This window comes from Argiope bruennichi, chromosome 10, assembly GCF_947563725.1.
Source record: "Argiope bruennichi chromosome 10, qqArgBrue1.1, whole genome shotgun sequence".
NCBI lineage: Eukaryota > Metazoa > Arthropoda > Arachnida > Araneae > Araneidae > Argiope > Argiope bruennichi.
This window is the reverse complement of record NC_079160.1, coordinates 3,642,625-3,658,385: the sequence shown is the minus strand read 5'-3', so window position 1 is coordinate 3,658,385 and position 15,761 is coordinate 3,642,625. Positions and strand designations below refer to the sequence as shown.

At 28.6% G+C, this 15,761-nt stretch overlaps 1 protein-coding gene across 18 annotated transcripts in view; it reads left to right on the top strand.

The window, feature by feature from the left end:
- LOC129989335 (ankyrin-2-like) overlaps positions 1–15,761 on the top strand; it is a 284,123-nt gene that overhangs the window by 236,780 nt on the left and 31,582 nt on the right. For all 18 annotated transcript variants that reach the window (XM_056097811.1, XM_056097812.1, XM_056097809.1 and 15 more), the window contains 2 exons: positions 462–581; positions 862–1,050. In XM_056097811.1, coding sequence (XP_055953786.1) covers positions 462–581; positions 862–1,050 — 309 coding nt within the window. The remainder of the gene's footprint in view (positions 1–461; positions 582–861; positions 1,051–15,761) is intronic.

Sequence of the window (15,761 nt, the reverse complement as noted above, 5' to 3'; positions counted from 1 at the left end):
CAGTGAATTATTCTTAAAGTGTGACTTCAAAAAGCGCATTTACTAAAAACAAATATACTATGATTTTGGTAAATAATTTTCATCTTCTTGTTTTACGTATATTCATTATAATTTAGTTTTGGTTATTCTAAATTTTAATAAAATTTTCAAAATTAAAATATATTGTTATTTATAATTTTTTTTTCATTTTTTCATTGAATAATTTGTTTATTTATTTTGCTATATTGTAATTTGATTAAGTCTTGGGTTATTCGTGCAATTTTTACTTTAAACCATTTCATTTCATTTCTTAAAAATAAATTTAAAAAAATCGTACTGTTGTCAGAAATATGGCAATTAAATTTATTTGTTATGAATTAAAAAATGAATTTTCTTACTTATTTAAAATATTTGTTTATTCATTTAAAAATAATTACAAAAAATATTTTATGCTTGATCAAAAGAATTTTGTTTTTTTATAGATAATGACAACGTTGACAGGGTAAAAGAGATCCTTTTAATTCAATCAACTTTCGAAACTAAATTCAAAGAAGATCTTAAGGGCCCTGTTGAAGTTGAACAGAAACTTGCGGACATTTCTGGTAATATATTTATAAGTTCTGCATTATATGGAATTACATGTTTTTATATGAGAGAAAATGCATCATCTGTAGTTTAACTTTTTTAGAATATATATATATATATATATATATAACTAAGTGATTTTTTTTTCAAAAAGCATTACATAAATCATTTAACAACTTATAAAGACAATAATCCAGTCAAAGTATTTAAGTCTAGATGCGCAAATAATATTTAAATTGAAGGAAGTTTAGAGAACTTTTTATTTGAGAAAATCATTAAGCAGTGATATTTCTTCAGGGCGACAAGAAATCCAAGCCAGACTGACTGAATCTGAAACTTGGCCATCTCTAGAACTGGATACTAGTCAGGTGTCTATTTCCAGTCTTCCTGAAGATGAAAAGTCTGAACCTACTACCGCTACTGTTTCAGATGCAGTTGTTTTGGCAGGAGATACTGATGAAAATGTTGAATCAACTGATGATAAAGGTAAGTATTGATTTGACTTAAATTTTTTGTAGCAAATTATTAACGAATGATATTTATTCATTTTTATAACATTTTGCGCAACCAAGATTCATGTATTGTGAAATTTAGCTAACTCGAAGTTGATAGAACTACAATTAAAATTAGATTTATCCAAAAATTTGAATGACAAGAAACTAAATCTGAAAACGAATTCAGCAAAAGAGAAAAACAATTCTTCGAATAAAGATAACAAGAAAATATTTGTTTTTAATATAATAAAACAGTAAACAAATAAGGAATAAATTAACTGTAATTTTAGTAAATATAGTAATAATAGATTTTAATAAATGACTTAATGACTTTAAACTTGTATAAACAAATAATTTTATTAAATATACAAAACTTTGAGTGCAACAATTGTATAGTAAAGATTCAAAATAAATGGAATTCGAATAGAATGTCTTCAATGAGAATGTTAATTTCGTTATTATTTTGATTGAATGCATTGTAGAGCAGTAAAGTTCTGAAATAAATTAAGAAGCTAAAAAAATTATTCATTAGCAGTCACTGAGTGCACTAAATAGAGGCAAATTACTATACGCAAGATTTTTTTAAGTAATGAAAGTAATTCAGAAACGAAAAACAAAATTTACTTTTCATTTCCAACAGGTTGAAACAAAAAAAGAACAGACGAAATTTTAATATTAATTTAATAGTGAATTCGAGAGAACAACAAAAAAAAAAATTGGAATTTCCGCTTAGTTAGAATTAAAAAGTTTCGCAAAGTAAACTTCAATTATATACCTTAATGTTGCTAGCAAGAAATGAAGTCCTAACATTCAATATTGAAACTTAAAGTGAGTTAGATTGTATTTTTTTTATATATGTTTGGAAATATTTAAAATTTATTTATTTGCAAGATTATTACTTGAAAAAAAAAAGATTTCACTTTGAAAAAGTTCTGGTTCTGAAATAAGTATTTATATTCTTTTATTTCCAGCTCATATAACCTGTTTTTAGTTTAAATTTACTGCTTAAAAATTAAGTGATCAAGAAATATATTACATGATGCATAGATGAAAGAAAAGTTTGTAACCTTTTCTAAAATTAAATTGTTCTTTGGAAACATTACAAATTAGCATTTTTTTCCTCTGAATTTTATCAAAATGCTTCTTTACAAATACAAACAATATAACATTTTAGTTGATATATCTTTTGATTTTCTTATATGATTTTTATTCAGTTAATTTTTTATATCTAAAGAGGCAAAAATAATGGCTCCTCACCTGAAATATTTTGATTTTCTTATAACAAGGAATTCACATTAACTTAAGATGGACTAAAATAGTCGAATTTAAATATTGTCATGCACACATTTTTAAGTATATGATGCATGGTTATTGGCCCTTTTCAATTTGTATGATTAACATGTAAATGAAGATGAGTAATGTGTTTTGTATTTTATACAAGTTAGTCAGGACTTTAATTTTCAAGAACTGGAATTTCTTTTATTCTGTTGAAATTTTATGGAAATAAAAAGACCATCATATAAAGGTTTCTGATGAAATTTTATACATTTTTATATGTTATTTGTATATTATTTTTACTAAATTTTTAAGTTAATGAAATACAAAATAATTCCACTAACTTTTTTCAATATTAGGTATGAGAGAAAAATTTTGTCTTTTACCAAAATGTTGAACGTTTCTGTAAAAATATAACTTGCTAACATATTAAAAGCTTCTATTTATTATATTTTTTAAAGCAAAAACAGTAAAAGATTTTTTTTTTTACTGGGTATTGAAGTTTATCTTGTACCATCTATTTATAAATATATCAAGACTCTGTATGAAGTTTGAAATATTATCTTTATTTTTTTACATACACATATTAAAATATTTCGAACCTTATTTTTTACAGAAATAAATTTAATTATATATCAAAAATGGTTACTTAATAATTATAGCTCAGAAATTATTTTATGATTTTAATGTTATCGAAAATCTAACATTAAAATGTTCAGAATTATAAAAAAATAAATTATTTTATTCCTTTTTCTTATCATTGCTGATGTTACAAAAAACGCCATTCATTTATTTCATAATTACCAATGTCATAAAAATAAGATCTTAATTTATTTAGAATCATTAAAAACTATCTTTTTAAATTTTAGTAAGGATATTTACATTATCAGAATATTTTAAATAAACTCAATATTTGTGAATTTCTATTTAAAGGAAAATCATGTAAGTGTTATAATGGAAATTTGTGTATATATATTTTTTGTTATAACAATTTTTAAATTTTCCCAAAAGTTTTATATATAAAAAAATCAACTTCATTTCTAGCTTAACCATTTTTGTCATTGTATGACAGATTCTTTATTTTTAATTTTATTTATCAGTATATCTTCATATAATATATTTCTCATATTAATTATTTAAAATATTGTGTTTTTTATTATATGAGATGCATTTCTATGCCACCTGTAAAAACTTCTCACATTGCATTTTTAAATAAAACAGTGGCATGTTTTGATGCATTTCTGTTAGCCCAGTTACAATTTTTTTCTGAAAAAATCTGTCTTTTATTTGCATTTCTTTCCATTTCATCCTTTTTTATATTTTTTAAGCTGCTGTAGTGCTCTTATTTATTAATTTTCCTTTTTATAAACTTGCATGATTTATTTTAAAACTTTTCCTTAAACACAGGGTAATTTCAAAACACCATTGGCTTTTGAAGTGATATAGTTTTAAAATATAAATTATGCTCTTCGTTACTAATCGGTAGAAGGACAGACAAAATGTTAATGTGATGTTAATTTTCATATCTGTAATTTCATTCTTCCACATAAGCTTCTCACAACTGTTGGTTGAAGCAGTAAAAGTAAAAGAGAGGCTTGCTTTCTGTGAGGCATACCATAAAATAGCTACCAGCAGAAGGTGTTTTGTGTTTTAATATTTGTGGAATTAAAATGCAGACTGAAAAATGAAAGTCTCCCCACAGCTTTTCCCGAATATTCTCTGATAAAGGTGTGTTTTAGGCGCGTTTTTCCTCAGCGATTATAACCGAAATTTGACGTAGAATTGCAATTACAGTCACAAAATCATATATTAAATTTTCTACATCCAAGTTATTGTGTTTTGAGTCATCACATTTACAAGCTTCTGAAAACACCCTGTGTTGAATTTGGCTCAAAATTTGTTATGTCTGCACTGTAGATGCTCAATCTGTGCATCGAATGTTAATCAGCCATCTCACTTCGTTTTGCAGTTATCAACTTATATTCGAACAGCAGGGCAGGCAAACTTTCCCTCGATATATTTTTTTCAGAATTTCATGAAAACCTATCAATTTAGTGTGAAGACTCTGTATGAAATTTCACACCTAAAGCGTTTTTGAGTTGTCTTTGTGAGAGACAGATTGACGTAATGTGAAAAATGTAGAGATTCATCAAAATTCGAACTTTTGGATGATTACAATACTTTCTTTATAATTCTTATTCGAGAACGTAAAAATGGAACAGATAATCAATACTTATTGAATTTTAGGATATAGGCGGTTTGTTCTAAATGCCGGAGAAGCCAAATGATTCACAATGGTTAGCATTATAGCTGGTTTTGCGCATTGCAATTAGCATATTGGTCTGATTGTGAACTGGATATTCCACTATCAATTGTTACATTGCCAGTTATGTCTGAAACTGTACCGCATGCTGTTACAACACATGTACCATACGTCGCTGTGAAAAACTCGAATACAGTGTAAATAATATGTCGCTTGATGAAAGGAGAGAATATAGAACAGATGGAATTAAACAAACAAAAAGATGATATATGTATATATTTACATGATTATGACGCTTATATAGAGAGAGGCAGTAGCTGAAACCCAATGGTCGTGTTGCAATTACCCTGTATATTCAGCACTTCTGCTTCAAACTTGAAATACATATCAAGCTCCTGCTCAAATAATTTATTTAAAAAAATTTGTATTAAACCTTTATTTATATTAATATATGTTATAACTTAAGACTAAAATTAAATTAAGTAACTTTGCTTACTAATTATACCTTTATATTAATTTCTTTAAGAGCTTTTTTTTCCATCATTGCACTTTTAACTTAACTCCTTAGTGTTATTTCCTGTGTCATGAAGTGCTCCGTGAAGGAGTGGCTTGCATGAGATGAACTTGCCAGTAGAACTGAGGTTGTTCCAATCCTTCCTTTCGATATTTTGAGCCTGCTATTCATAGATGCATAATCGTAGTGCATATCTTGAAAGTGGTTAGTTGTAAGAGTTTGCAGAATCCTATGGAATCTTAGTAGTATTTTTGTTTCGTTTTATTCCAAATTCTTAAATTAGATGTGAGGTATTTGAGAGATTGTCATTTGAATGTTGTTTAACAAAAAATTCATATTTTGATCTGAAATTTGCAATTTGATTATAATTTTAGCTTATTGTCAAACACATTTTTGTCATTATTAAGACTTATTTAACATTGCTATATATATATATATATATATATATATATATATATATATATATAAAATAAAGAAAATGAATCACTTTTTATTATAATGTGAAAAAATAAGTTTCTTGTACAGTTAGGTGCTATATTTGTGCTTTAATTTTCTTCTTTCTAATATTTATCCGGCACAGTAGTTTGAAATTTAATACTCAGTAGTTTTAGCAGATTTGTCAGCATTTATAATTAATAATTTTATCTCAGTTATTTGTGAAAAAATCTCCTCATGTGCATTTGTTTAAAAGTAAAATTAAAAAGTATTTAAAAAGGTTTGAAAATACTGATATCAAATTTAAAAAATTAGAGAAAAAAATTAAACAACTTGACAAATTCTTTTTTGGGAACTTTTAAGAAGAATTTTAAAGGAATGAAGAAAATACTGTTGTATATTCTTTCCTGTAAAATGTCTGAGGTTCACATACATATCCTTTGACTAAAAATGTTTGGCAATATTAGGCAAATAAAATGAATTTGTTCAAAATAAGCCTATCAGGATCAGCAAGTTAGGATCTTAGTAATTCATGTAAATAAAAGTAAAAACTTCTTAATAGAAATTAAAATTATAGAATAAATTTTCAAGAAATTTTGTTCACAAATATTATAAGTACGCGAGATTTTAATGTAAGTTTCATGACAATTTATTAAATAGTTAATTTTTTAAAAGTAAGATTCTTATTTCATTTATAGGAAAGATTTTTAATGCTGTCATTTTTATTGAATGCAATCTCATGAATATTTTAAAACGAAAAATATATTTGCCCACATGTTGATTCTCATAATGTTAATAGATTTTTTTCACCAAGCTTTAAATATTATTAACTTGCAAAGAAAAATATTACTACTACTCATAATAATACTAATAATTTTCGGAGATTTTTCATAATTGTTTGACAGTCTTTAATTTTCAAAAAAAAAAAACATATTTAAAAAAAGAATTTGCGGAAAATTCGAACAATGTTAAAAATTAGAAGTCAAAAGCAGGAGTCAGTGTCAGTGATGCTGATGCCTCAACTTAAGAAGGATTTATTTAACAACTAAATAATATTGTGTTTTCCATTTGTAATTTTAATGAATATGAACACGATAAACCTGTATGTGTTATTTTTGGTTCCCTTTTTATGAAAAGTTTTTGGTATCTACAGTTTTCTGTCGTTTTGTTGTTGTTGAATTTCCAAGCTATATCTTTAAGTTCAAATTTTCACTCATCTTCTTCAACAGATCCCCATTTATTCGGATGCTTAGATTTCTGTTGTGTATGTAAATATTATAAAAGCAGGAGACGAATTTCAGAATGAACGAAGTTAGTTAGAACTTTTCTAAGCTATTTTGTATCTGCTAAAAGCAACGAGTACAGATAAAAAGGCGAGAGCTTCGATAATTTTCGATGGCATTTATCGAGAGTGCGTCTAATAACTAAAAATATCAAAAATTTTATACAAAACTAGAATTTAAAACTTCAGGAACGGATGGAGCAGCGATGGCATTTGGCACCAAATTTCAAATTAACTAGCACTTACTTTAAACACAAACTCTACTAAGACAAATATCTTTTGCACCTTTTCATTATTTAGAACGGGTTAATGAAGACTCGGAATTTTAAGGAAGAGTGAATAAGGATTCTTGTATGTTGCTATTATTGACAACCCCACGAACAGTAGAGCTGTATCAAGTCTATGAAATTGGACTGTCTGAAGAAGTCCAATACCAACAATGGATTGTCAATAAGATCCTGCCACGAGAGGCTCAGACAAATAAGAATGTGATCTGGTGAAGCCTCTTCCCTAAAACACTTGGGACAGACTTCAAAGCGCTTAGAATCCTCAGATTATTTCATACTTTCATAGTGCCCACTGAGAAAGCGAGTAAGAGTTGTCTGACCCTGCCTACTACAATCAAGAGTCAGAGAGCCTCCTGGACGACTTCTCTTATACCAGTGATGTACTGATGGGACAAGGCAGGTGGTTTTATTTTGGCTTGTAGCTCTCGAGAATATTTCCATGTAGGTAAGAGGCATAACGAACTCCCGTTTTAACCATGGTGTTCGCAATCTCATTATCCTCGATAGCTATATGAGAAGGCATCTATTGTAGGTAGATCTTATGAGACAAGGAATGGCGTTTTATGTATTTGAATATATTCACTCCCACACTATGCCGGTTGGCCAAGTGTTGAATTGGGCTTCTACTATCTGATAGAATCCAGATTTGATTTTTATGATTGAATGACTTGAGGAATTCCAGTCCTTCATTGATGGTAATAAGTTCGCTATGAAAAACAGAACAAAAATCGGGATTCCTCTTTGAATTTTTACCACTTCATTTTGAGATTTGATGAAGACACCACTGCTAGTACAGTCATTATCATTTTTGCTACTGTCAGTATACACCTAAACTACGTCTTTTGAAATATAATTAATTCTCTCAATCGTCAATTGTCTTAGATAAATTGGAAGATATTTTACTTGTTCACTTAAACAGGAAAGTCAGTATACGAAAATGCACCAGCAAGACCCTCAGATGGATCGAAACACCGACTCATGTAATGCTGTTCCACGGCGCTATATAAAATAAAAGTTTTTAATTATTATAATAACTTCAGGTGAAGAACTATTGCAATGAATTTACTATTTTACACAATTTGGCAAATGGAATATTGCATGACTCAAATAATTAATATTCCTACGAATAGTTAAAATAGTAGATGAACATATCGGTTAATATTTCAATATATTTTGCATAAATAATTAATTTATTAAATATTGATTTTAATAATTAAATTGTAGTTCTTATATTTTATAACGAATAAATTAGCAATGGTACCAGGGGGCAAAATTCAAATTTATAACTTGCACTTAGTTTAACTTTTAAATATATAAAAGAATAGCTTAATAGAATTTAAAATTTTTACAAATTTATTTATTTGACCACTAGATCAATAACATTTTCCATTCGACTTACCTGCAGCTTCTTTCTCAACACCGGGCAATTAACTGCCTGTGGTTTCTGAGGCTGCTGCTGTTTATCAGTATTAAACTTAAAACTGCATTGCAAATATTAATGAAAATTTCCTTTAATCATTATTAAATCATTCATATATATATATATATATATATATATATATATATATATATATATATATATATATATATATATATATATATATATATATATATATATATATATATATATATATATATATATATTATATCATTCATATATAATCATTCATATTTGTGACAAACATGATTTAACAATCACTTCCTTTATCGAATCCAGGATGTAATTTGTATTAATTGAGTTCTGTTTTGAGTATGAATTCGAATCCTGGGAAAATTAAATATATAATCGTAATACATGCTGGCCATTAAAATTGCTATACTGTGAAGAAAAGCAAATACAAAAAAGATATTTATTGTATATAAACAGTGCGACATGAAGACAAAATGATTAAATTTGTAAGCAATTTGAGCAACCTTGTTAACACAAGGGTGCGAAATTAGTAGAAACAGCTACCACCCCTGACATCTAAAACGGCCCTTACCCGGTTAGACATGGAGTGGATCTGAGCTTGGATGGCAGAAATGGGCAACAACTCATTCATGCTGCTTCAAGTCTATGCCACACTTCATCAACCATATAACATCGAATACCCTGTGTATCGCGGAAAGTCAAAACGCGATGTGCACTATGTGGTCTTGCATTATCTTATTGGAAAATGGCATTTGGCAGGCCTCGAAGATAGAGAAAAATCACTGGACGTAAGATATCAAAAACGTAATGATTTGCATTCAAAATATCGTCGATCCGATATAGAGATGTGCGTTTCGTGAACCCAATGACTGGCCAAACCATTACACCAGGTGCAGGGACCCTATGCCGCATAGAATGCAGGCAGGCGACATTAACGTATATGCTGTTTAATATTCAGAAAAGGATATAAAACTGATGTGAAATTCGGAGAAAAAATTCGAAATATATTTTTAAATGAAAAATAATTTTGTAATTGGGAGAAAGTTACCATATTTAGTTCACCTCAATAGTATGCGCAGTAACAGAAGCTATAATTTTGATTATCAGTAGTAATAAAATTTTTTGTCTATTTGTTTTACATTTTTTTTTAGAAATACACCTTAAAGTAAGGAAAAAATAATATATTAAAATTAAGTCATTGCTACAATTTTAAAAAAAATGGTTTTTCCTTTTATACCACCAGTTACTTTTAGCGCAATTATATCAAAAGCATTTTTAAGTCCCTAATTTCTGCAACACTCATTATATGAAATCAAGTGTAACATTTTACGCGTTTGTCATTTGCTTTTTACTTTGCTTTGTCAAATTTGATTCCCAGATGACTGCTATCAATCCATATTGCCTTTGTTCTTGTTTTCTTGTACCAGCATTTCCTGCTTTTAATATCGTTTTGTTGTATGATACCTTGTTGTACTTCCAATTTATAAAGACTATTACCTGTTTTTTGGACTCTTTCTCGAGTTCCCCTTCGTTTGATTCAATTCCCTTGATTTTATTCAAGCAACAGTTTATGATCAAATACGAGCAACTTCTAGATTGCAAGACCCGATTTATCACCTAACTTTATTTTTAAACTGTTTAAATAAAATTATTACTTTGAATAATATCTAAACAGGTGATGTCGAGTATATTATATTGCTTACTCTAAAATAGTGTGAGGATTATTATTCTTCAGTTAAAATATTCACTCTCCAACTGCAACCAAAACACTCTTAAAAAGGATTCTATGAAGTGCCTATTTATAACATCACTTCTATGCAGACATGGAATAGAATTGATGTTATTACAAAGGTCTTTCAAATTACAGCCATTCGTTTCTGTATCTTTAGATAAGAAACAACCTACTGTTCAGAAAATATGTGGTTACTTGAAAAGGTGAATACTTAGATTTCAAATATTGATCGAGGAAAGAAATGCCTCTTTTTATTCAGTTAAAAGACATTTAAAGAAATTCTCTAAATTGTTATCTTACTTAATGTACTTAAAGTGTAAAATTTTATGAATTATGAAATATTTGGTTAGTATTAACACTTTATCGATTGTAATTGATCCATTTCTGTTTCTTTACGTTCATTTAATTTTTATAGTAATTGTAAATAGCAAGCATCTACTTAGATCTAATTATGTGCAAAATGTAGATGCCGCACTGTCATTAATCATAATAAATAAAAGATTAAAAACACATTTTCACAAAGTTACTTAATTAGCTTGACTAGATCATTAATAAGTGGGCTATTTTTTCAAAAAAATGCGTGAAAATGTAAAACTAAATTGACCAGCTTGTTAAATAAGAAGTTTCATAATGTGTGCTGTTCATGGCCACGAAATGCCTAAATGTGCCATTAGGAATCGGTGAGAAAACACACCACTGTCCAAAATATAATATGTAATAAACATTTTTCGAAATAAGTTTTCAACTATTAGAAATTGCAATTTTGGTTAAGTAGGAAGATTGTCTGCATGATCATAAAATGTGATTTCATTTGAAATCGGATGTGGCCTTGTCTAGAGCATTTTGAGAACAATTTTAATGCTCTCTCTCCTGGAATGTTTCGCCTTATTCAGAAAAAAAATTAGTTTAATCGATTCAATTTATTTTTCTTCCTTTGCGTGGTATTCCTCAAAATCACATGTTTCGCATTTACAGTGGCTAATACATTATTTCATACAACATATTTTTTTCTTTTTAAAAAAATTTTTGATTAAATCGAACACAAATCTTCTTAGGTTATTGCCGCAAACAAGCATGGTTACTTGATAATTAAATTAGTTATTTTATTTTTTAATTTTTAATGTTTTTGTTTTGAATGCGAATTTTAAAAAAAGTACTGTAATCTTCAATTCAATCAACACTGAATTTTTAATGAATCTCTACATTTCATATTTCCTTGTCCAAAAAACGCATGTTTTGGGGAAAAGTTGGCCTTTGAACAAATTAATCTGTAAACGTTACGAGCGATTGGCGTGAATTTTGGTATATAGTGCTTTTTTTTACCAAATTTCGAGAATTTAATCAAATTTTGATGAAATTTGTCTGTGTCTCTCTTCGTTCATCACCATGTGTATATTAACTAAAAAAACCGTAAACAATTAGCTAGATGAATTTGAACTTATGCATTTGGCGATTGAATTGTTGATCCGTATCAGATTTTGGAGCCAATATGTCGAAGGCTTGATCATCAGTCGATCCGAATATGTCAGAAACAGAATGATTTAGACACGTTTCGTCTTATCACCGCAATTGTGGAGCTACAGTGGGCCACAAAATTGAGTATACACCTTAGAAATTTAGAGACTTTTTGCAATTACAAATTAAATATTTCTTTAAGATGATATAAATTTTTACCTTATATACTTTAGTCTGTGCTTTACCATACTATACTAATAAAATTGTTACGTTTATTTATTTTTTACGAAAAAAAAAAATAAAAGATCTGAGACGAGAGGAAAAACAACACCACAAAAATAAGTATAGACCTTTATTAATTTCCTTTTAACGTACAAATTAATATTTTGTTGCATAATCTTTTGCTTGAATTACAGCTTGTAATCTTCTGGGCACAGATTCTACTAGTGTTTTAGTGGTTTCAACAGAAATTTTAGGCCATTCTTCTCTCAGAACCTTCTTGAGAACTTCCTTGCTTGTGATTTCGTGCTCATGTACAGCTTTCTCTAATTGCGACCACAAATTTTCGATGACTTTTAGGTCTGGAGACTGGGCTGGAGTGTGTAATTGCTTCCTGCAATGGTACAGATAGTATAACTGCCCAATCTTCGCTGTATTCTTGGGGTCGTTGTCCTGCTAGAATATGAAGCTTGACCCAAGCCCCAACTTACTTGCACTTTTTTTTCAAGTTATCATTTAAAATCCCCAAATATACATGTTTGTCCATAATACCATCAATAAAAGCCAGCTTTCCAACTTCTCCAGCCGACATACAACCCCCGAACGAGGACAGATCCACCTCCGAACTTGACTGTCTTAAGGGTGTTTTTAGGTGCCAGTGCTTTCCCAGCTTCTCTCCATATTTTAAATCGTCCGTCGCTTCCGTAAAGATTAAACTTACTTTCATCAGAAAATATTACAGTGTTCCAGAAAGAAATAGGCTTTAAACGATGTTCTTTGACGAAAATCACTCTCTTTTGTCTATTCACATACCTGATGAGTGGCTTTCGTATTGGTGTACGGCCATGAAACCCATATTGGTGAAGGGTACGTCGAATTGTTTCATCTCAGATCTTTTTCCAGATTGTAGAGGACATCGATAAAGCTAGTTTAGAGGCACTCAACCTCGGATCTTTCTTTACTAAGTGAATGATCTTCCTCTTCGCTGTAGTAATCAGTGTTTCTTTACGTCCTCTTCCAGGAATATTGGCCACAGATCCAGTTTTTTTATACTTCTGTAGTATTTTTTGGACACAACCATGAGTTAAACCAATCAACGAAGCTATTTCTCGAAGAGATTTTCCCTCTTTCGACCATTTTACAACCAATAAACGTTCAGATTCAGTAGTTACTCTACGAGAGCTCATTTCTACGATTTTTAATGAGAAAAAATACTATTTAAAAGCGTTGAAGTGCAATAGTACGTGTTGTAAGCAGCAGCTACTCCTGAAACTCTTAAAAAAATTTGAAATTAAAAAAAGTGGTGGCAAAATTTACAAATATAAAAAGTGTATACTCAATTTTGTGGCATGGTTTTCTATCTTTTCTATGAATCGCTTAACTTTTTTCGTAATAAATAAGTCAACTATAGAATTGTGTTATTATAGGATGGTAAAGCAGAGGTTAAAGTATCTAGGATAAAAAAAATTATCTATTTTAAATCAATATTTAATTTGTAATTGGAAGAAGTCTAAAAGTTTTAGAGGTGTATACTCAATTTTGTGGCTCACTGTACATGAAATGTCAAATATAATCGATGGAAAGAAGGTATCCAAAATCCATTCTGTTTTCTTCTTTCTACAATGGATTACATACAATACTTTATATTGTATGAATTTACAGAAAAAAACAGAGGAAAGAATTTTCCCACTGGCTTTGAAACATGTACCATATTTTCATACAAAAGGGGGCAATGTTACTTTATACCATTGAATAATGTTTAGTCCTCAGAATTGAATTTTTCACATTTCTTATTAGTTTGATAGACATTTCTATTCTTCCTTTTAAGCATCTTCGGAAATAGGAAGGGAAAAAACTGCAATACCTTATTCATACTTCATTCAGAAGGTTTTCTTCTTTCACTCCCCTTTTTATATCTTACTGTTTTTTCTCTGTCATGAAATTTAAATAGTTATAATTGAGCTGGTAAATAATGAATTGCATAAATGCTTTGAAAGCTAGATGCATTGGTTTCACCATTGAAACACCACATAGGCATTTGTTGCACCAAGAAATGATGGTTGAAATAAATGATTCGTCCTCAATTTACTCTAATCTGAGTTAATCTTAGCTAAGATCTTATAAGTCTTCTATTGAAACTTCTAGTTTAACCATTTGACACTCACACCCAAACATAATTATAAGCATCGGCAGCTGCAGCCAGAATGCTTCTTCGATAAACTTCCTAGATTTTCACAAGATCCTTTTTTAACATTCAGATTGAGGAAAGATACACTGACCGAATATCGAAATCAAGTCAAGTAAATAAAAAAATTTCACCTTTTTGTTCATTGTAAAATTTCATTTTCATCCATTTATCAACGAACCTGTTTTTTCAATGCTCAGAAACCAAACTGTGATCTCTCTCTCTCTTTCTTTTCTTTGTATTTTTTACGGTTTCGCAGTTTTTATATCTAATATTATGTTTTTTTTTATGTAAAAAAAAAAAGATTTTTATAGTCAATAAATTATAGATGATCCAATTTCTGTATATCTGAAGTCATTGGAAGCGCCTTCATAAATTTCTAAAGCTTTTTAAAAGCTTATTTTAACTGAACAATTTGAACGGATATCAAAGTAATAGACTATCTATTCTCAGAAATTTTCCCCATCTCAGAAATTTTATTTATGTTTAAATTTTGCCTTGAATTTTGAAGAAAAAAAATTTAATTTGATTAATAAACAATTGTGAATAAATTTGGTAAAAGAGAAATTTAATTTCTTTAAATGCATAAATAAACATTTGACACTTTGAAAAGTGTGCTCAAGATAATATTTAATATGTTTCTGGAGTTAAATTTTTTATTTGCTGTGCTAATTTGTATATTGAAAGTTGATTCTTTAAAAGTATATGAAGTCGTGTATTTATTTGAGTTAGCAATTTTTTAAGGATCTTTGGGTTTTAAACATAAAGAAGTTTCTTCAAGAATATTCAAATGCTCATCCATAGTTTTTTTTAACCGAAATACAACAAGAACGTCTTCATAAAAGAAGATAGATAAAGTGAAATAATAACTTCATCACGCCGGTACATCATAGTTTTGTAGCTGGCAGTCCTTCTTTAAACATTTTCTATGAGTGCTTGCTGATTTGCAGCTATATTTCACGCCTTCCTTTTTACATTAAATAAATAGCTATTTTTTTAAAAAGTTTAAATTTATGAATTATTATCTTTATGTAATTTATTATTTATGTATCTCATTTTCAACTATTTTAAAATCTATTACTATCTATCTATAATTTCTGAATAAAATAATAATTTCTTGAAGTTGTAAGTACAGAATATTATAGATTTTATAGATTAGGCTTAAGAACACGATAGGTCCCGCTTTAAATTCGTGGAGCTTTCACCAACCATTAAATCTTAGCTATGTTGCATCTAATACCAGATATGACAGTTTGTCACTTGAGACAGCTCAAGTTTTGGGGAATTACCATGTTCTTAAGCCTAACCATCCTATTTATATTACTATATATATGCATGTGAGTGAGTTCTTGTTATATTTAATTTAGAATAAATAATGATACGATTTTCCTTTTAGAAATTATTTAGGAAGGAGCTAAATTTGTTTGAAGCTTAGAAAGTGCCTAAAAATAATTCCTGGTAATTTCTGAAAAGAAGTACTTAGAGCTTTTGCTTGAAATTTTATTTTTAGCTATTTTATCCAAAAAGCATGACATATATATTTTATTCATTAGTGAAGCATTCATTAGTGAAGTATTGTATTTAATTTAATCCTGCCCCGAGATCGTAGGCTAGATCCATTTCAGTTGCATAGTTAGATATTTCT